This window comes from Callithrix jacchus, chromosome X (assembly GCF_049354715.1).
Source record: "Callithrix jacchus isolate 240 chromosome X, calJac240_pri, whole genome shotgun sequence".
Taxonomy (NCBI): Eukaryota; Metazoa; Chordata; class Mammalia; order Primates; family Cebidae; genus Callithrix; species Callithrix jacchus.
The window spans coordinates 63,227,537-63,250,226 of NC_133524.1; the positions used below are offsets into that span (position 1 = coordinate 63,227,537).

The 22,690-nt window shown below is 39.4% G+C and overlaps 1 protein-coding gene across 16 annotated transcripts in view; it reads left to right on the top strand.

Moving 5' to 3' along the window:
* The window catches only part of HEPH (hephaestin), a 128,558-nt gene that overhangs the window by 97,927 nt on the left and 7,941 nt on the right, over positions 1-22,690 (top strand). For all 16 annotated transcript variants that reach the window (XM_054251436.2, XM_078362753.1, XM_002762951.7 and 13 more), the window contains 3 exons: positions 18,281-18,387; positions 19,334-19,559; positions 22,031-22,170. In XM_054251436.2, coding sequence (XP_054107411.2) covers positions 18,281-18,387; positions 19,334-19,559; positions 22,031-22,170 — 473 coding nt within the window. The remainder of the gene's footprint in view (positions 1-18,280; positions 18,388-19,333; positions 19,560-22,030; positions 22,171-22,690) is intronic.

A 22,690-nucleotide genomic window follows, 5' to 3' on the forward strand; every position in this document is an offset into this window, starting at 1 on the left:
TTTTTCCTTTTTTCTTTTTAAAATTTTTTATTGCATTTTAGGTTTTGGGGTACATGTGCAGAACATGCAAGACAGTTGCATAGGTACACACATGGCAGTGTGTTTTGCTTCCTTTCTCCCCTTCACCCACATTTGGCATTTCTCGCCAGGCTCTCCCTCCCCATCTCCCTCTCCCGCTGGCCCTCTCCTTTTTCCCCCAATAGACCCCAGTGTTTAGTACTCCACTCCCTGTGTCCATGTATTCTCATTTTTCATCACCAGCCTATGGGCACTTATTGCTATATATTTTCCTCTAGAGACTGCTTTAAATGTGTCCCAGAGATTCTGGCATATTGTGTCTTCGTTCTCATTGGTTTCGAAGAACTTCTTTATTTCTGCCTTCATTTCATTGTTTATCCGGTCGACATTCAAGAGCCAGTTGTTCAGTTTCCATGGAGCTGTGTGGTTCTGGGCTGGTTTCTGAATTCTGAGTTCTAACTTGATTGCTCTATGGTCTGAGAGAGTGTTTGTTCTGATTTCAGTTGTTTTTCATTTGCTTAGGAGTGCTTTACTTCCAATTATGTGGTCAATTTTCGAGTAGGTGTGATGTGGTGCTGAGAAGAATGTATATCCTGTGGATTTGGGGTGGAGAGTTCTGTAAATGTCTATCAAGTTTGCTTGCTCCAGGTCTGAGTTCAAGCCCTGGATATCCTTGTTGATTATCTGTCTGGTTGATCTGTCTAATATTGACAGTGGAGTGTTAAAGTCTCCCACTATTATTGTGTGGGAGTCTAAGTCTCTTTGTAAGTCATTAAGAACTTGCCTTATGTATCTCGGTGTTCCTGTATTGGGTCCATATATGTTTAGGATCGTTAACTCTTCTTGTTGTATCGATCCTTTTACCATTATGTATTGGCCTTCTTTGTCTCTTTTGATCTTTGTTGCTTTAAAGTCTATTTCATCAGAGAGGAGAATTGCAACTCCTGCTTTTTCTTGCTCTCCATTTGCTTGGTAAATCTTCCTCCATCCCTTTGTTTTGAGCCTTTGTGTATCCTTGCATGTGAGGTGGGTTTCCTGGATACAGCACACTGATAGGTTTTGGCTTTTTATCCAATTTGCCAGTCTGTGTCTTTTGATTGGTGCATTTAGTCCATTTACATTTAGGGTTAATATTGTTATGTGTGAATTTGATACTGCCATTTTGATGCTAAGTGGCTGTTTTGCCTGTTAGTTGTTGTAGATTCTTCATTATGTTAATACTCTTTAGCATTTATTGTGATTTTGGAATGGCTGGTACTGGTTGTTCCTTTCTATGTGTAGTGCCTCTTTCAGGAGCTCTTGTAAAACAGGCCTGCTGGTGACAAAATCTCTGAGTACTTGCTTGTTCGCAAAGGATTTTATTTTTCCTTCACTTATGAAGCTCAGTTTGGCTGTATATGAAATTCTTGGTTAAAAGTTCTTTTCTTTAAGGATGTTGAATATCAGCCCCCACTCTCTTCTGGTTTGTAGTGTTTCTGCTGAGAGATCTGCTGTGAGTCTGATGGGCTTCCCTTTGTGGGTTACCCGACCTTTCTCTCTGGCTGCCCTTAGTATTTTCTCCTTTATTTCAACCTTGGTGAATCTGATGATTATGTGCCTTGGGGTTGCTCTTCTTGTGGAATATCTTTGTGGTGTTCTCTGCATTTCGTGCATTTGAGTTTTGGCCTGTCTTGCTAGGTGGGGGAAATTTTCCTGGATAATGTCCTTCCAGCTTGGATTCATTCTCTTCATCACATTCTGGTACACCTATCAAACGTAGGTTAGGTCTCGTCACATAGTCCCACATTTCTTGGAGACTTTGTTCATTCCTTTTTGCGCTTTTTTCTCTGATCTTGGTTTCTCGTTTTATTTCATTGAGCTGATCTTCGACTTCTGATATTCTTTCTTCTGCTTGGTCAATTTGGCTGTTGTAACTTGTGCATGCTTCACGAAGTTCTCGTATTGTGTTTTTCAGCTCCTTTAATTCATTCATATTCCTCTCTAAGGTATCCATTCTTGTTGTCATTTTCTCGAATCTTTTTTCAAATCTTTTTTCAAGGTTCTTAGTTTCTTTGCATTGATTTAAAACATGTTCTTTTAGCTCACAAAAGTTTCTCATTATCCACCTTCTGAAGTCTAATTTTGTCATTTCATCACAGTCATTCTCCGTCCAGCTTTGTTCCCTTGCTGGTGAGGGGTTTTGGTCCTTTGTAGGAGGTGAGGTGTTCTGGTTTCGGGTGTTTTCCTCCTTTTTGTGCTGGTTTCTTTCCATCTTTGTGGATTTATCCACCTGTTATCTCTGTAGTCTCTGAGTGGACGCCCAGATTGTTGATGATGAAGTATTTGTTACTTAGTTTTTCTTCTACCAGTCTATCCCCTCCATTGTACGACTGCTGAGGTCCACTGCAGACCCTGCTTGTCTGGGGTGCACCTATAGCAGCTGCGGAACAGTGAGGGATGCTGCCAGTTTCTTTTTCTGCTATCTTTGTCTCAGAATGATGCCTGCCAAATGTCAGTCTTCTGGATATAGAGGGGTCAGGGAGCTGCTTGAGGAGACAGTCTGTACTTTATAGGAGCTCAAGTTCTGAGCTGTGAGCTCTGTTGTTCATTCAGCACTGTTAGGCTGCTACGTTTAATTCTGCTGCAGCAGAACTCTTGAAAAAAACCCTTTTTTCTCAGACGCTCTGTCTCCGGGGGGTTGGGGCTTTCTTTGTGAGTGTCCGTTGTGCTGTCCTGCCCAGCTAGGAAGCAGTCTAGTCACTATTTGCCTGCCAAGGCTCCGCCCTGCTGGTGTGAGGTCCGCCCTGTTGCTGCAGGCTCTGCCCTTCTGCTGTGGTCTCCGCCCTGCTTCCAGGGGCTATGCCCTGGGGCAGAGTCTCTCTGTTATAGCCGGTTGCCTCAGCAATGGCAGGCTGTGTCAGCAGTGGGCGTGTACCTCATTAGAGGCGGATTGCCTCAGTAATCGCAGACGACCCTCCTCCATGGAGCTGTACCATACTGGGTTTAGCTGTTCCCTAAGGGAACCTCTCCATCGGGAGCATTTGGAATCTTTGTTTTGTTTGTCCCACTGTGCTACCCCAAACGCTGTTTTCCTGCAATCTTCTTGGCTGACTCACTGTCCAAGTCCCATTCAGTCTCAAGTTCAGCCCTCTCAAGTCTCAGATAGCCGGATCAACAGGGCACTGGGACCAGTGCGCTTTGTGCACTACAGCGCCGGCCGCTGGCCGCACCGGCTGCTGGCTCCACCAGCCAAAACTTCTTCCTGGCATCCCGCATTTCTTTTATACCTGGGAATTTCCCCGTTCTGTGGGGAACAAAGATTCGTGTGGAATGTGGCCCTGACCCACCCTCTCTGTGCATTCACCAAGAGCTTCAATCTTGGGTTGTTCTCACTGCGCCATCTTGAGTCCTCCCCGAAAGGTCCTTTTTTTAAGGATGTTGAATATTTTCCCCACTCTCTTCTGACTTGTAGGGTTTCTACAGAGAGAGCCACTGTAAGTCTGATGGGCTTCCCTTTGTGGGTAACCCAACCTTTCTCTCTGGCTGCCTTTAGCACTTTTTTCTTCCTTTCACCCTGGTGTATCTAATGATTATTTGCCTTGGGATTGCTCTTCTTGAGGAATATCTTTATGATGTTCTCCATATTTCCTGGACTGGAATTTTGGCCTGCCTTGCTAGGTAGGGGAAGTTCTGCTGCATAGTATCCTGGAGAGTGTTTTTCAGCTTGGATTCATTCTCTCTGTCACATTCAGGTACACCTGTCAAATGTAGAGTAGGTCTTTTCACATAATCCTATAGTTCTTGTATGCTTTGTTCATTTCTTTTCACTCATTTTTCTCTGATCTTGCCTTCTCATTTTATTTCATTGAGTTGATCTTCAGTCTCTGATGTCCTTTTTTTGGCTTGGTCAATTTTGCTATTGAAATTTATGTATGCTCTGTGAAGTTCTTGTGTTGTGTTTTTCAGCTCCATCATGTAATTTTATTCTCCTCTAAGCTGTTTATTCTAGTTAGCATTTCATCTAACCTTTTTCAAGGGACTTAGTTTTTGTGCATTGGGTTAGCACATGTTCTTTTTTTTATTGCATTTTAGGTTTTGGGGTACATGTGAAGAACATGCAAGATAGTTGCATAGGTACACACGTGACAGTGTGATTTGCTGCCTTCCTCCCCTTCACCTATATCTGGCACAGGTTCTTTTAGCTCAGAGAAATTTGTTATTACCTATATTCTGAAGCCTGTTTCTGTCAATTCATCAGACTCATTCTCCATCCAGTTTTGTTCCCTTGCTCATGAGGAGTTGTGATCCCTTGGAGGAGGAGAGGTGTTGTCGTTTTGGGTGTTTTCACCCTTTTTGCACTGCTTTTTTCCCATCTTTGTGGATTTATCTACCTGTGGTCTTTGTTGTTTGTGACTTTTAGATGGGATCTCTGAGTGGACAACCTTTTTGTTGATGTTGAGGCTTTCTTTCTGTTTTTTAGTTTTCATTCTAACAGTCAGGCCCCTCTTCTGTAGGACTGCCAGAGGTCCACTCCAGACCCTGCTTGCCTGGGGATCACCTGCAGCAGCTGCAGAACAGTAAGGGTTGCTGCTGGTTTCTTCTTCTGTTATCTTTGTCCAAGAAAGGTACCCACCAGATGTCAACCTGAGCTCTCCTTTTTGAGGTGTCTCTTTGTATATACAGGGGTCAGGGAGCTGCTTGAAGAGACAGTCTGTTTCTTATAGGAGCTCAAGTGCTGAGCTGTGAGCTCCGTTATTCTGTTCAGAGCTACTGGGCAGGTACATTTAAGTCTACTGCAGCAGAACTCATAACCGCCTTTTTTCCCAGGTGCTCTATCTTGAGAATGTGGGGCTTTATTTATAAGTTCCTGATTTGCTGCTGCCTTTTTTCAGAGATGTCCTTCCCAGCAAGGAGGTAGTCTAGTCATAATCTTTCAGTAGACGTGTTGTTGAGCTGCTGTGGTCTCTGCCCAGCTGCTGTTTGAACTTCCTTGTGGTTTTGTTTACAGAGATACAGTTATAACTGCCTTGTTACTCGTGGTCTGCCTTACTAATGGTGGACTGCTTCAGTAATGGCAGGCTGCCTCAGTAAATGTGGATTGCCTCAGTAATGGAGGACTGCCTCGGTACTGGTGGACTGCCTCGGTAATGGTTGACAGCCTTCTGCCCACCGAGCTGGATGATCCCAGGTCCAGCTCTGCTTGCTGCAAAACTCTCAATTCAGAGCATCTCAGATTACTGGTCTTTGTGGGGGTGGGACTCACTGAGCCAGATCACCTGGCTCCCTGTTTCAGCCCCCTTTTTTCAGTTGAATCTGTGGCTCTGTATTCCAAGCATTCCAGGTGGCAGTTGAAACAGCCATGCAGATTTGTGTGAGTTTTTGTGTGGAGATCCACGGCGCTGGCTGAAACAGCCATGCTGGAAACTCATGGCAGTTTTCAGCCTAGGAATCTCCTGGTCTGTGGGCAGTAAAAACTCATTTGGAAATGCAGTGATTGTTCACCCTCTGCATTGTTTTCACTGGGAACTGCACTCCAGAGCTGTTCCTATTTGGCCATCTTAGATCCTCTAAGCTCCCTGCCATCTGAGTGCTTTCCAAGACAGCAGGTGGCTACAGCTGTTGGCTGGGTTAGGTAGAAGTGAGAGCACTGTGCCAGAAGTTGATACTGATCCCTGTTTGATCAGGGGAAATAGAGCAATCTTTCTCCTTCTAGGCACCATAACTTTAGTCTCTAGTGGGGCTTTGGTGTCAGTGCTGGTCTGTTCTGTGGTCTAAGACTTGCAGAGCTCCCCTTGGAGTCAAAAGTTTCCCCTATAAAACATCCAGGGGGCTCTCTGCCTCAGTCTAGATGCATGGTAGGGGTGGTGCATGGGGGCCAGTGTGATTTTTCTGTTCCTCATCTTGCATAAGTTTCTGTGGAGGAGGTGAATTTCCAAGAAGATTCTCATTTACTTACCCTTTCCCCTGTTGGAGAGGTTCTTCTGCCTCTTTGCTGTGCCCATACAGGCTGGTGCTCAGCTTCCTCTTTTCCAATCTCTGTCCCCCTGCTGCAGTGTTCACTAGCAAGGTCAGTGTTCACTAGCCTTTTTGTTTCCTCTCTGTGAAAATGGAGAACATGTGCTGTTTATATTCTGCAATATTGGCCCCTCCTATCTTCTCATTTTTGAAGGACCATTTTGTCAAATATAGAATTCTTGTTTCACAGTTATTTCTTTTCATTCAGCAATTTAAATATGTCAGTTGACTTATTTTTAACCTCCGTGATCTCAGAGAAGAAATTGGCTATTAATCTTATTGAGAATTTTTTTTTCTGTGACAGATCTTGTCTTGCATCTTTCAAGATCCTCTTTGCCTTTTTTTTTTTTTACAATTTGATTACAATGTGCCTTGGTGTGGGTAGAGTTTTGCTAATCCTACTTTTAGTCAGTTGAGCTTCTTGGATGTTTAGAGTCATATGTTTTATCAAATGTGAGAAATGTTTAGCCATTATTTTTATCATACTTTTTCTCCTTCTTTCTCTCTTTTTCTTCTTTGACTTCCATAATGCATATATTAATCTTCTTGATGTTGTCCTACATGTCCCTTATGCTCTGTTCACTTTTCTTCATTATTTTCTCTTTCTGCTCATACTATATATTTTCAATTTTCCTATCATTGTTATCTGATATTGCCTTTTGCATGCTCACATCTGCATGCAAAATTTTAACTCCTCTAGTGAATTTTAAATTTAAAATTTTAATTCTACTTTTGTATTCCAGAATTTGTTTGGTTCCTTTTTATTTCTATGTCTTTATTTATATTTGAATTTTGTTCAGACATAGTTTTTAAGAGGTTGTCTTTAGTTTTTATTTATGTTTTATTTCAATTCTTTAAGCATATTTAAACAGCTGTTATAAATAATTATTTCAGTGGAATAGTGGGAACAAAAGTCAAGTTACATGAACCAAAGGGTGAAAAGGAGGTAAGGGAATGAAAATAGGGAGTATCAGCAACTTTTCTCAAGGCTTGTCTTAAAGGGTATTAAAAAATCAGATATTGTCCTTCAATAAAAATGTGTGACCAAGGAAACTTTTTTAAATGGCATCTTTTGGGCTGAACTGTCCAATTCCATAGCCACCAGTCAGATATGGTTATATAAACTTAAATTTATTGTAATTAAACTAAATTAAAAATTAAGTTCCTCAGTTATACTAGCTACATGTTACTATAGTATTGTACAGCACCAAAAACTCCTGTGATCTGCACCATCTTCCTTTTTTTCCTGTTACAAATAATAAGGCATCTTTTCTTTCATTAAATATTAATTCCTATAATTCATGCTCTGGATCCCATTCCCTTTTCATTTTCTTAGTTACCATAGTCCTATAGTTATTATCTCTTTCTCTCTCTCCCACCTAATCATGACTCTCTCCCTCTCTGCTAGACCAGCATGCTCTAGTACAGTAACCCCTTATCCCTCGTTTCACTTTCTATGCTTTCAATTATTTATGGTCAGTTATAATCTGGTAATAGTAAATTTAAAAATCGAGAAATAAACTATTTGTAAGTTTTAAATTGTGTATTAATCTCATATGTGTACATGAAATACTCATACTCATCTCATGTTGTCCCACCTGGGATATGATTCTTCTTGTTGTCCAGCATATCCGTGGATATGTTACCTGTGCATTCGGCACTTAGCTGTCTCAGTTATCAGAGCAACTGTCACAGTTTTGCAATGCTTGTGTTAAGTAACTTTTACTTTACTTAATAATGGCCCCAAAGTGCTGCAGTAGTGATGTTGGCAACTTGTATGTGCCAAAGAGAAGCCATAAAGTGCTTCTTTCAGTGAAAAGGTGAAAGTTTTTGAATTAACAAGGAAAAGAAAGGTGTGCTGAGGTTGCTAAGATTGATGGAAAGAATGAATATTCTGTCTATGCAATTGTGAGGAAGGAAAAAGAAATTCATGAAAGTTTTTCTGTAGCACCTCAAACTACAAAAGTTATGGCCACAATGTATGATAAGTGCTTAGTTAAGATGAAAAAGGCATTACACTTGTGGGTAAAAGATACCAACAGAAATGTATTTCAATTGATAGTATCTGTGCTTTCAGGTATCCATTGGTTTCTTTAATTAACTTCTGATTCCTGAAAGAATGAATAAAAATTGTTGTTATTGTTTTTTCTTTGATCTGTAAGTAAAATGTAGCTGTAACATTTAATGCAGCCTGATGCACAGTATCTTATTGGCTCACAGGTTTTAGCTACTTTTCTTTAATGAGGAAATGTATGTTTGACATTACAACAGATGACTCATAAACTTCATATGGCTAACTTCTTAGGTTGGAGCACATTAAATAAAGAAGTAGCCCAGAGCAAATGAAGATATGAGGTCAGATTTGGGACCTTCAGTGAAAATGGAGGGGTCAGACATTGCTAGTTCCATTTACTCAATTGTAAAAGCTGGATTCTAAAGTACATAAACCAAGCTGCAATGGGAGATTGATCTAAGATGCAGAAGTGAAGTGGAGAAAGAGGCTTGAATCAGAATAATAAGGCATCAGGAGCTAAGAGAGGAAGTTTCTGAGTAGTTGCTGGGGACACCTTCATGATGTCAAACATTTGCATATTTTTAAGTGATTGTGTGTTAGCATATTGTTTTAGCTAAGCTTTTTAAGGAATGAGGCACAAGGTCAAGAAAGGAATAAAGGCTTTACGTTATCTATTTCTTTTGATAGTGTCTTAGTCCATTTCACCTTGCTATAAAGGAATACCTGAAGCTGGGTCATTTATAAACAAAGGAGGTTTATTTGGCTCATGGTCCTTCATGCTATACAAGAAGCATGGTGTCAGCATCTGCTTCTACTGAGGGCCCAAGAAAGCTTACAATCATGATGAAAGATGAAGGGAGAGCAAGTATATTACATGATGAGAGAGGGAGCAAGAGGGAAAGGAGGAGGGGTGCAATGATCTTTTAAACAATCAGCTCTCGGGTGAAGTAATAGAGCAAGAACTCACTCATTGCTCAGAGGACAGCACCAAGCCATTCATGAAGGATCTGCACCTACGACCCAAACACCTCCCACTAGGCAACACCTCCAACACTGGGGATCAAGTTTTGACATGAGGTTTGGAGGGGACAAAAATTCAAACTACATCAGGTAATATAAAAGTTGTTGGAGGTTGTATTAGTTTGCTAGGGCTGCCATTATAAAGTACCATAAACTGGGTGACTTAACAGAAATGTGTTGTCTCATAATTCTGGAGGCTAGAAGTGCAAAATCAAGGTGTCTTCAGGGTTTGTTCCTTTTGAGGACTATGAAGAAAGACTCATTAAGGAGTGTACAGGAAGTGAGGAAGTAAAGAAAGTAGATTTTGGCAGGACTTTAAAAATGCTTAGATGTTGAAGACAGAACAAGGGAGAGCAGTAGCTTGAGGGTTACAGGAGAGAGAAAGGAGAGACTTTAGCATTTTTAAATGGGGAAAGGAACAAGCAGAGGAGAGGTAAAAGATCCAAGAGGAAGAAGAAATTTAAATCTAGCAAGAACTAGGAGAAAGCATGAACCTTGAATTTGAGTAGGAACACTTCCCCCTTTAAGGCTCAAGGGCTTGGAAGATGTGGATAAGAAATGGAGGTTTAAGGGATGAGAGCCTTTGTAGGGTAGTGGTAAAGGCAAGAATTCTGAAGCTAGACGGCATGGGCTCAAATTTCAGCTATGATGTGTGATGTTTAGAAAGTGCTATAATATTTATGAGATGAAGCCTTACTTATTTCATATACACAATGGAATTAATAGTAATCTCAGTCTCATAGGGATTTTAAGTTAATATAAGTATGATGCAAGCTTTTGCCAATATTATTCTGTGAAATATGGGTTGATGTCAGTTGTTGGGAGTGAGGAGGTAAGGAACAAACGAGGTTTGAGGAGTGTAGTGAAAGTTTGAAATTGTCACCAAGAGGAACAGGATTGGAAGCTATAGAACCAAACAGCAATGAGGACACAATTGAGACTGGAAAACTGAAATTTGAAGAAGCAGCACTACAGAAGGCTGTACAGTTTCCTTCAGCTGTGTTCAGCACATCATGGTCTAAGATCAGAGGATGCAGACTGTAAGATAAATCTAGGGAGTTAGTGATACCCAACTTTAGAGAACATGAAAATTACTTGTAGGGATTGTTATATTGCCCATAGGTTGGTGAGGCCACCCCCAGTTTCTGAATCTTTAGGTGTGGAGAGATTCCCTATAACTTGCATTTCTACAAACTGCTAGGCAGATTCTGATGCTGCTGGTGCAAGGAATATACTTTGAGGACCAATGACTTACAGGAAGTTATTATGGGGTGGTAATGGTGAAAGAGATGCATTGTGTAGAATACAGTAACAGGCAAGAAGACATGAGAGTACAGGATAGTTGTAAAAGAGTAGTTCAAATGCTGACCATGCCAGTGAGGGAATTTAGACCAGATAGGGAAAAAAATGGAGTCAGGAAGGACCTGATTTAAAAAGGTAGAGGAGGGTAGGGATCTTCACAGGGACATAGCACTTATCCTAGTTTGTAATTCTACATGTTTTTTTGTTAGTTTACTTGTATATTGTTTCCTCTCCCCACTAGATTATAAAAGGACAGGGAGTATGTTGTTTTGTTTATGACTCTTCCCAACACTCAACATATAATATGTGCTCAATACAGTTTTGTTGACTGTATGAGTGAGAAAAAATTGTATGCTTTCACCTCTGACTCTTCTTCTCTAAGCTCTCCTCATTGCTTGAGATTCAGACTAAGCCTGAGCTCTCCTATAATACTTTCTCCAGTGGTCAGTACCTCTGAACTCCTGTAGTTGTTTAGGTAATAGTATAGTTGACTTTTCTGATGTACAGTTTATGAATTTTAACACATATATACATTAGTATAATCACCACTGCAATTAGGAATTAGAGCAGTTGCTTACTTGCTATCTCCACCGTCTTTCAAGCACTGATCTGTTCTCAATTCCCATTGTTACATTTATCCTAGAAAAGAAATACATGGGCCGGGCGTGGTGGCTCAAGCCTGTAATCTCAGCACTTTGGGAGGCCGAGGTGGGTGGATCACGAGGTCAAGAGATCGAGACCATCCTGGTCAACATGGTGAAACCCTGTCTCTACTAAAAATACAAAAAATTAGCTGGGCATAGTGGTGCGTGCCTGTAATCCCAGCTACTCAGGAGGCTGAGACAGGAGAATTGCCTGAACCCAGGAGGGGGAGGTTGCGGTGAGCCAAGATCGTGCCATTGCACTCCAGCCTGGGTAACAGCAGCGAAACTCCGTCTCAAAGAAAAAAAAAATAAAATAAATACATATATATGTATATATATATTTTGATTTACATAAGTGATACCTACATAAAAATGGAATATATTTATGTATATAATGGAATAATACAGTATGCAGTCTTTCAGGATTAACCTTTTTCACTCAGCACAATTCTCTGGAGATTCATCTAAGTTGTTGTATGTGTTAATAGTTTACTAGTTTTTATTGCTGAGTAGTATTCCATGGCATGAATGTATAACCTTTCACTGTTAAAAGAAATCTGGATTGTATCCAGTCGTTGGCTCTTATTAATAAAATTGCTATGACTATCTGTGTAGAGGCATTTATTTATTTATTTGTTTATTTATTTATTTATTTTTTTTTGAGGCAGAGTCTGACTTTGTAACCCAGGCTGGAGTTCAGTGGCATGATCTTGGCCAACTGCAACCTCTGCCTCCCAGGTTTAAGTGATTCTTATGCCTCAGTCTCCCAAGTAGCTGAGATTACAGGTGCCAACCACCACACTCGATTAATTTTTGTATTTTTAATAGAGATAAGGTTTCACCATATTGGCCAGGCTGGTCTCAAACTCCTGATCTCAAGTGATCAACCTGCCTTGGCCTCCAGTGTGTTAGGATTACAGGTGCTGTGTAGAAGCTTTTGTATGAACATTGCTCACATTTCTCTATGAACTGGGATTTCTGGATCAGACAGTAAAGGGATATTTAACTTTATAAGGAACTGCCAGGCTTTTTCTAGAGTGTCTGAACCATTTTATATTCCCATCAGCAATGTGTGAGTGATTCAGTTGTTCCCTATTCTTGCCAGCATTTGGTGTTATCACTGATTTTTAAAGGCCATTGTGATCCAAGATGGCCAATCAGTAGTAGCTCAGGCTTGTAGCTCCCAGTGAAAAAGCAGAGAATCAGAGGACACTACACTTTCAGACGAATTCTTGTTGTTTAAGGACCAGGAGATTCCCAGCAGAGGAGCCCTACGGGTCACCAGCGTGACTCTTGCAGCCAGTGCTGCAGTTTTTTTACTGCCCCGGTGCAGCGGTTCTTGGTGCATAGTAAACGGGACTGGTTCCCCTTTTGGCTGACGTTTGGAGCTGATTGAAGAAGGGATTCAGGAGGGAAGCCAGACGGGAGACTCCTGGACAGAAAAGCACCAAGAATCTTGATGCCGCTGTTCTAGCTGGCACAGTGGGTTGCTCACATTTCAGCACCGGGAATTAACAAGTTGGACGTCCACTAAGAAACCTAATTTGAAAGTTGGGAATTACAAAGATGACAGATGGATAAATTTACAATGACAGGAAGAAACCAGCGTAAAAAGGCTGAGAACACTCAAAATCAGAATGCCTCTCTTTCTACAGAGGATCACAGTTCCTCATCAACAGGAGAACAAGGCCTGATGGAGAACGAGCGTGTTCCATTAACAGAATTAGGCTTCAGAAGGTGGATAATAAGAAACTTCTATGAGTTAAAAGAACATGTTCTAGCCCAATGTAAAGAAACTAAGAACCTTGAAAAAAGGTTTGATGAAATCCTAACAAGAATAGACAATTTAGAGAGGAATATAAGTGAATTAATGGAACTGAAGAATACTATATGAGAACTCCAAGAAGTATGCATAGGTTTTAACACTCGAATTGATCAAGCAGAAGAATATTAGAGGTTGAAGATCAACTTAATGAAATGAAACGAGAAGACAAGATTAGAGAAGAAAAAATAAAAAGGAATGAGCAAAATCTCCAAGAAATATGGGACTATGTGAAAAGATGTAATTTACGTTTGATAGGTGTACCTGAATGTCATGAAGAGAATGAATCCAAGCTGGAAAATATCCTTCAGTATATTATTCAGGAAAACTTTCCTAACCTAGTAAGGTGGGACAATACTATCTCCAGGTAATACAGAGAACACCACAAAGATTTTCCTCAAGTAGAGCAACCCCAAGACACATAATTGTTAGATTCACCAGAGTTGAAATAACGGAGAAAATTCTAAGAGCAGCTACAGAGGAAGTTCAGGTTACCCATAAAGGGAAGCCTATCAGACTTACAGCAGATCTCTTAGCAGAAACCCTACAAGCTAGAAGAGAGTGGGGGTTAATATTCAATATCCTCAAAGAAAAGAATTTTCAACCTAGAGTCTCATATCCAGCCAAACTAAGCTTTATAAATGAAGGAAAAATAAAATTTTTCATGAACAAGCAAGCACTCAGAGATTTCATCACCACCAGGCCAGCTTTACAGGAACTTCCGAAAGAAGCACTCCACACAGAAAGGAAGAACCCGTATCAGTCATCCCAAAAACTTACCAAAAGATAAAAAGTATCTCCATAATGAAGTCTTTATATCAACTAATGGGCAAAATAGCCAGCCAGCATGACAATATTAAACTCACAAATATCAACATTAATCCTAAATTTAAATGAATTAAATGCCCTAATCAAAGACACAGACACACAAACTGAATAAAAAGTCAAAACACATCAGCACTCTGTATCCAGATCCATCTCATATGCAAGGACACCCAAAGACTCAAAACAAAAGGTTGGAGGAAGACTCACCAATCAAATGGAGAGGAAAGAAAAACAAAACAAACAAACAAAAAACAGGAGTTGTAACTTTTGTCTCTGACAAAATAGACTACAATAGTAAGCAAGACTAAAAGAAACAAAGAAGGACATTACATAATGATAAAAAGATCAATGCAACAATAGGAGTCAATGATCATAAATATATATGTACCCAATATAGGGGCACCCAGATATATAAGACAAGTTTTCAGTTACTTATAAAGAGACTGGGACTCCCACACTAATAGTGGGAGACTTTGACACCACATTGTTAATATTCGATGGATCAACGAGATAGAAATTAACACAGACATTTATGATTTGAACTCAGACCTGGAACAAGTAAACTCAGTGAATATTTATAGAATTCTTCACCCCAGGTCCACAGAGCATCCTTTTTTTTTTTAATTTTTTATTGCATTTTAGGTTTGGGGGTACATGTGCAGAACATGCAAGACAGTTGCATAGGTACACACATGGCAGTGTGTTTTGCTTTCTTTCTCCCCTTCACCCACATTTGGCATTTCTCCCCAGGCTATCCCTCCCTACCTCCCCCTCCCACTGGCCAGAGGCAACACAACATATCTACAACCACACAATCTTTGATAAACTTTTTTTTTTTAGTATCATATTACACCTATTTTGAAAGTGACCACATGAATGGAAGCAAATCACTCTTCAGCATTTACACAGCATTTCACAGATTTAAACGAAATATTGGTTGGCTGTTTGTTTGTTATTTTCTTTCCTTATTCCTTCCTGTCTCCACTGTTAAGCACAATCATCAGCATAAAAGAGGTTTTAAATACCTATTTCTAGATTACATTCCAGCCTGGGCAATAGAGCTAGACTCCTGTTCTCGCTCCCCCTGTTCTCTTTCTCTTTCTTTCTTTCTAAAAAAAGAAAAAAAGGCCATTGTGACAGGTATGTAATAATATCTCATTGTAATTTTGATTTGCCTTTTCCAAATGGCTAATAATGTTTAACATCTATCATATGTTTATTTGTCACTCATATATTATATAGTAAAGTGTCAGATCAACTTTGTTTTGCCCATTTTTAATTGGGTTGTTTGTTTTTATCTTGTTAAAAATTTAAGAGATGTATATCTTGGATACAAGAGGGAAGCCTTAGCTACTATGGTCAGTCTAGGGCTGTCTGAGGAAATTAAACTTAGGCTGATACTTGAATGTAGCATTGAAATAAGCCATACTAAGAAATTTACAGGACAACTTCAGCTGCAAGTGTAAATACCTTGAGACAGGAATGATCTCAGTGTATTTGAGGAATAAGAAGAAGACAGTGTGGATGTAGCATACTAAGAAGGATGAAGAATAATAAGAAATCAGTTTTTAGAGATGAAGAAGGATCAGTAAGATCATGTAGTGTCTTGTAAGCCATGGAAGAGAATTTTTATTTTGTTTTACTCACAGCAAGGAGCTGTTGCAGAGATGTGGTATGGTTTACCTTATATTTTAAAAGGTTGTATTTGTTGTTATGTGAAGCATATGCTATGAGAGGAACAAGATAGATGGCTATTGTAGTTGTCCAGGTGACAGAAGATAATGGCACAGACTATGGTGGTAGCTGTGAAGATGGGCAGAAGTAGATAGATATGAGATATATTTTTTGGATAGATCCCTAATATCCATGCTGATGGATATGAAATGTGAGGGAGTGAGAAGAATGAAAGATAACTTGAGTTTTTGGCTTACATAACTGGTGGCACTATTTATTGAGATAAAAAGGACTGCAAAGGGATAGGTTTGGGGGAGAAGTCAAATATTTATTTTGAATATGTTGAATCTGAGATAACAATTAGACAAATGGAGGTGCCAAGAAGGCAGCTGAATAAGTCTTGAACTCAACGGAGAGGTCGGAGAGAAGTTCAGTTAAACAGAACAACATAATCAAAGATACAGAGCTGTGGAAGTATGAAGTGTGCTCAGAGATGAGCAAGCAGTAAAGTTTGACCAGTATGTATTTTGCATAACTAGAAAGAATAAGAGACATGACTTAAAAGGTAGGCCAGGGCTGAGTTAGAGAGAACTTAGATGCTTGGAAAATGTTTGAAATTTAATATTTGATTATTAGGAAGCCATTACAGGTCTTTGAGAAAAGGCATGACATGAACAAATAATGGTTTTGGAAAGATTAATATGGCATAGACAAAACAATGTTTAAAAGAAGAACAAAGTTGGAGAACTCATACTTAATGGTTATCAACAAAAGTTCCAAGATCTTTCAGTGAAAAAAAATAATAATCTTTTCAGTAAATGGTGCTGAGGCAACTGGATTTCCACATACAAAACTATGAAATTGGACCTCTAATTCACAACATACAGAAAAATCAACTCAAAATGAATCAAATGCCTAAATATAAAAGCTAAAGCTATAAAACTTTTAGAAGAAAGCAAAGTAGAAAACCTTCATAACCTTGGATTAGGCAATGGTTTCTTATATACAACACTAAGCACGAGTGAACAAATAAATTGAAATACTTTAAAATTAAAATATGCTTTTAAGGACACCATAAAAAAGTGAAAAGACAACCCACAAGATGTGAAACAATTTGACAATTATATATCTGATAAGGGACTTGTATCCAGAATCTACAAGAAACTATTGCTTGATGTTATTGTTACTTGACAATGTTATCAAAAAACATAACCTAATTTAAAATGAGCAAAGGATTCAAACAAATGTTGCTCTAAAGAAGATGTTAAAATGGCTATTAGGCACAGGAGAATATACTCAATATTGTTACTCATCAGAGAAATGTAAATCACAACTGTAGTGAGATAACACTTTTCACATGCCAGTATAACTAAAACAAAAAATTTTAAAAAGCAGACAATAACTAGTTTTCATGCAGATGTTGAGAAATTGGAACCCTAATATGTTGCTGATGAGAATACAAAATGGTGCAGGTGCTTTGGAAAGCAGTTTGGCAATTATTTAAGTGGTTAAACATAGAGTTACCGTATAACTCAGGAATAAGTCTATCCACATGAAAACTTGTACACAAATGCTGATTTGTGTACACTATTTGCAACATTATTCTTAATAACTAAAAAATGAAAATGACCCAAGTGTTTATCAACTGAAGAATGAATGAATAAAATGTGGTATATCTATTTAATGAAACATTGTTTGGCAATAAACAAAATGAAGTATCGATATTTGCTACAATGTGGGTGGGCAATGAAAGCATATTAAATAAAATTCAGTCACAAAATAAACTATACGATATAATCCAATGTCTATGTAATTCCCACAATGGACAAATCTCTAGAGACAGAAAGTAGATTAGTGATTACCTTGGGTGGGTGGGGTGGGGTGAGGGTGGTTGGGTGTATTAGGGGGTGAGGGCAGTGCAGGAGTCTTTTTGGTGGTAATGAAATGTCGTAAAATGAATCATGGTGGTGGTTACAAAGTTCTGTTAATTTACTAAAAATAGTGAATTGAGCATTTTAAAAGGGTGAATTGTATGGTATGCAAATCGTATCTCAGTAAAGTTGTTTAAGAAGATTAATGTAGCATCAGTTGGAAGATAAATTGGAGAGATCAAGGCTGGAGGCAGAGAGATATGTTAACAGCTTTGTAATAGTTAAGAAACCAAGGGTCTAAACTGGGGCAAGAGTAATGATAATTGAAAGAAGAGGATGGTTCTAAAATATAGTGTAGAGGTAGAATCAATAAGACTTGCCATTTGGTTAGATGTTGAGTTATGAAAGTGAAGAAGTAAAGAAGATTAAAGTTTTGAGTCTGAGTAAGTAGGAGAGTGATAATGTTATTTCTAGACACTGGGAGCACAGATTAGGAAACAGGGCTGTTTTTCAAAGGAGGGAGGTGAGTTCATGCAATCTATTTTCCGGATACTGTCAGGAGAATCTTTAAAAGATATTCAGTATCTAATTGAAATTTTGGAGTTGGAGCTTACTAACAAGGGGAGTCTGGCTGGAATTAAGTAAGAGTCATTGATGCGCAGATCATAGTTGACCTCAGAAAGGTGACTAAAGCTTCCAAGGAAAGAGTATGGAAAGAGAGAAGAGAACTGAGACAGAACTTTGTGCAATCAACTGCATTTAGGAGGTAGCAGCTGAAAAAAATAAACCAAAGCAGAGCCCTCCAATCCCAAAAAGGACATTACAAGCAAAAAAAAAAAAAAAAAAAAAAAAGTAGCAAGGCTGCCTTACCAGAGGATTGGACCTGGGCCTTTGAGGATAGGGAAAATAGAAAAGAAAGGTTGAGGGTGGCCCAAGTGGGAAAAGAGCAAGGTCACAAGAATAAAATGATAGAGGAATGATAAAGAAATATCTTAAAGAAGATGGGACTCACTCACCACTGTCTCTTGGGGAGACCTGGGAGCTGAGAGAAATTTCTGACTCGGTGCAACTGGAGTTTCCTTGTTATACTTCCTAGGTGAGGTGCTCACTTATAAATGGAACATCCCAGAGAGATCTGGCCCTGGGCCCAATGACTCTGCTTGCGTTTCCTGGATCTATTATTCTGCAGTGGATCCCATCAAGGTAAAAACAAGATTGGTTTCCTGGAGGTAGGTCAAACTCTCTGGCAAAAAGAAGGTATTAATCACGTGTTGTAAGAATCTTACTCCTGAAATACTAGAGCCTAGAATTTGGGAAACATTCCTCAAAAGCTGGACTTATTTTGATAGACAGCCGGAGAGAGGACGGGAATGGGTAGCATCAGATATTTGCCATGAAGATTGCCTTCCTTACCTTTTCATTTTGGATCCTATAAAGCAACATGTTCTTATTATTAAAAAACAAACAAACAAACAAAAGAACACCTCAGGTTGGTTGTACAAAGATTGAGGCCATAGTCCCAAATTTGGTTATAGCATGCTTTTAGAGTGACCTTAAATAAGTCATTCTGCCTCTGTTTCCTTATCTGGAAAATGAATTTATCGATCTAGCCATCCATCTACAGCCAGCCATCAGCAATCATTTATTTAACACCTACAGCATTTTAGGCATTTTACTTGGTGCTTTGGATGATATAAATTTAATATAGATTTCCCGTCTTCAAAGAGTATGCTCTAATTGAGCAAGAGGGAACCTGGAGAAAGCATCACAATGGGAGGTGCATGTTCTCTTGGCCTCAAAAGCTGAATCACATTATGCCATCAGATAAGGGCTATGATGAGAAGGAGGGCATTGCAGGCAGAGGAAACAGCACAAAAAGGACACTAGGTTGTGAAAATGCTTGGTAGGCTAAGAGGTCAATAAATAGTTTAGCCTAGCTAAAGCATAGGTTAGTGTACCTTAACTAAGTCTCAAGTTAATTGTGAGAATGAATTCAAATAATATAGTGGGGTATTTATAAATGTAAGATGTCATGAGGAAATGCTGAGAGGCACAATAGGCTTGTATGAGAACCTGGCTCCCTGCAGTGTACTGCTACCCAGAAACAATTCCATCTCTTTCTTTCTTTCCCACTTCCTCCCTTCCTCAGGACATGTATAGTGGCCTGGTAGGGCCCTTGGCTATCTGCCGGAAGGGCATCCTGGAGCCTCATGGAGGACGGAGTGACATGGACCGAGAATTTGCCTTGTTATTTTTGATTTTTGATGAAAACCAGTCTTGGTATTTGGAGGAAAATGTGGCAACCCATGGATCCCAGGATCCAGGCAATGTTAACCTACAGGATGAAACTTTCTTGGAGAGCAATAAAATGCATGGTCAGTAGAAAAAAAACCCACTCTTCCTCCAGAGAAGTCCCTACTGGTTAGATGGGGATATCTGATAGGCCCATTACTACCTAAGGGAATACAATTCCAGAAAGGATAGGAACATGGGAAGGTAAAATGGGGATGAGTTAAAAGAAATGCTTCCTATTATTGTACATTTATTTATGCACAGCAGATATGCGGTCCAGATTAGACTGAGTGCCCAAAAAGCAGGAAGTTGATTCTGTAAAGTTGCCATGGTGATACCATCAAATTTTAACATATTAGAGAAGGCAAAATGGACATACATGACCCTCAGTGTACTTGTCAAGCTGACTGCTTAGTGCCCCTCTATTTTAAAACCCTGAGTTTAGTCTCCCAATATAATCTTATTTATTTTCCACTCTGAATTTGGGATCTGTTATCTCAATGGATTCCAATACAGCCAGACGAAAACTTGTATTTTAATCTGTTTTTAAAACAGAGTTTCAATTTACAGATAGAAGAATTGAAGAAGAGGGCCTTAGTGAGAAGCATGCTGGATTTCTGTTAGATGCAGAGAATAAGTTTTTAATGCTTGAAGGGATTTGGGAGGGAAATTGTGCATCAAAGCCTTCCTTTGCTCAAGAGATCTGTGTAGCTTTTAAAATACAAGAGAAAGAAAGGAGAGCATAAGTGCAGTCAAATGTATGAAGTGATCTCTCGCCATTCCTTCTAGCCCAAGATTTCTTTGATATGAGGATGAGGCGTAGCTTTGATACTGATTCTAATGGAACTAAAAAGTAGTATCTTATTATCCCACAGATTTTAGCTATTTCTCCTTGATGGAGTGATGAATGATTTACATTAGAACAGATGATTTACAAACTTCACAAGGTGTACATTTTACCACCTGTCCAATCAGAGAAATGGCCCAGGACAAAAAGAGAATGAGGGCGCAGTTAGGTACTGTTAATGCAGCAGTTTGGCTAATGCTTACTTTCTTCTGTTTGTTTATGTGTCTATTTATCTACACTCTTCAGGTATAAATATATCTACTTATCCATCTAGCAGGTATTTGTTGAGCACTTTCTGAGTGCTAGCACTGAACATATTTGCACCTGAGGGGTAAATAAATAATATCTCTGTCTTCCCTTTCAGATTCCTGAACCAACTGAGAAAGAGAGATGCTTAAGATCAAATGTGAATACTATTACTAAGAAGGCTAATTGAAAAACTAATTTAAGTTCTACAACTAAATGGGCTAACTAACAATTCTCTGGCAACAGATAGACTTTTCCACCTTGTCACTGACATAGATGAACAGCAATACTCTCCTCTTTTGCAGAGGGAGAATCTTGCCCACAGTGAAATAATGAATCAGCTATTGCCCATTTCTATGGCCAGATTGATGAGAGAGAAAAAAGATCAATAAGAGGCTGAGTTGATCATGTTTAGCGTTCTCTCTGAAATCCACAATTTGGTAGAGGTAGACATAGAGACAGATTATAAGTGATTGCTTCCTCTCTTGGGGAACAAAGTGGAAATTACCTTCCCTCTGTAAGAACATGAGAAGTAGAGGAAAATTGTCTAGGTAAAAGTCCTGGAAGTGTGAATTAATATAACAATGAGTAGTTTGATGTCCCTAGAGCATAGGATGTGGTCCGAGAGGAGACCCATGCATTAATATCATTGTTAATTTCATGCATTAATATTATTAATTTAATGAATGTGACAGGTCTTTTTTAACATTTATTGTAAACTCAATTGTCTACTGGGTGTTCTGAAAAAATACAAGGAAGCTATAGTAATGTAGTATATGCATGCATTCTTTCCTGAATATTAGGACCCTATAGTCTAATTGGGGATGTAAGCTTTCACACATCATAAGACAGGTAAAGGTAGAAGGCAATTTCTTTTGAGTTCCAATGACTCATGCAAACAGTACTGAAGGAGCTCACCGGAGGAAGGGGATGCAGGGAATGAGAGGTATGGAGAGGAACTAGATTAGGAAAGTCTTTCTGGGGGATGTGAAGATTTGACTGGACTTTTAAAAAATGAATAAAAGAAGGCAGGATTTCTAGTAAGGAATCTTAGAAACACAAGAACAAAGAACATGCATGGACCATTTGAGGAGTGGAGAAGAAATCACTCCAATTGGAATAAATGTGTTGGGTAGTGGGAGATGAGTCTGCGAAGGTGGTTTGGAGCTATATTTTGAGGGATCTTGTTGGCTGACGTAAGGACTTGCTCTTTGGGGCAGGAGAAAGTAATTAAAATATTTTAAGCAGCAGAATGACATCATCAGATTCAATTATTTAAAGAGATAATTCTGGTAATATCAATGTAAGAAGATACCCTGAAGAGGGATAGATGGAATAAAGATGAGACAAATTAGGAGTCCATTGCTATCTTAGATAAAAGAGATTAGGTCTAGGACAGTGGTAATGGGAAGACAAAAGAAGAGACGTAAGAAGCTTTTCTCTCTCTTTTTTTTTCTACAGCAATCAATGGGAAACTCTATGCCAACCTTAGGGGTCTTACCATGTACCAAGGAGAACGAGTGGCCTGGTACATGCTGGCCATGGGCCAAGATGTGGATCTACACACCATCCACTTTCATGCAGAGAGCTTCCTCTATCGGGTGAGCTGGACAATGGGCTGAGTTCCTCAAAGACGATTAGAGAAGTGTTTTAGCAGCAATCGAGAAAAAGGGCAATAGCATTAAAAAAAGGTAACAAGGCCGGGCGCAGTGGCTCATGCCTGTAATCCCAGCACTTTGGGAGGCCGAGGTGGGTGGGTCACAAGGTCAAGAGATCAAGACCATCCTGGTCAACATGGTGAAACCCCGTCTCTACTAAAAATACAAAAAAATTAGCTGGGCATGGTGGCGCGTGCCTGTAATCCCAGCTACTCAGGAGGCTGAGGCAGGAGAATTGCCTGAACCCAAGAGGTGAAGGTTGCGGTGAGCCGAGATCATGCCATTGCACTCCAGCCTGGGTAACAAGAGCAAAACTCCGTCTCAAAAAAAAAGGTAACAATTAGTTAAAAGAGCAGAGGTCTAATACATGGAGTACTGAGCTGGAAATTCTATTCCAGCTGTGTATCCCAGGTCAATAACTTCCCTCTAGGCCCTAGCTTTCCCTTCCAATATGGAAGAGACA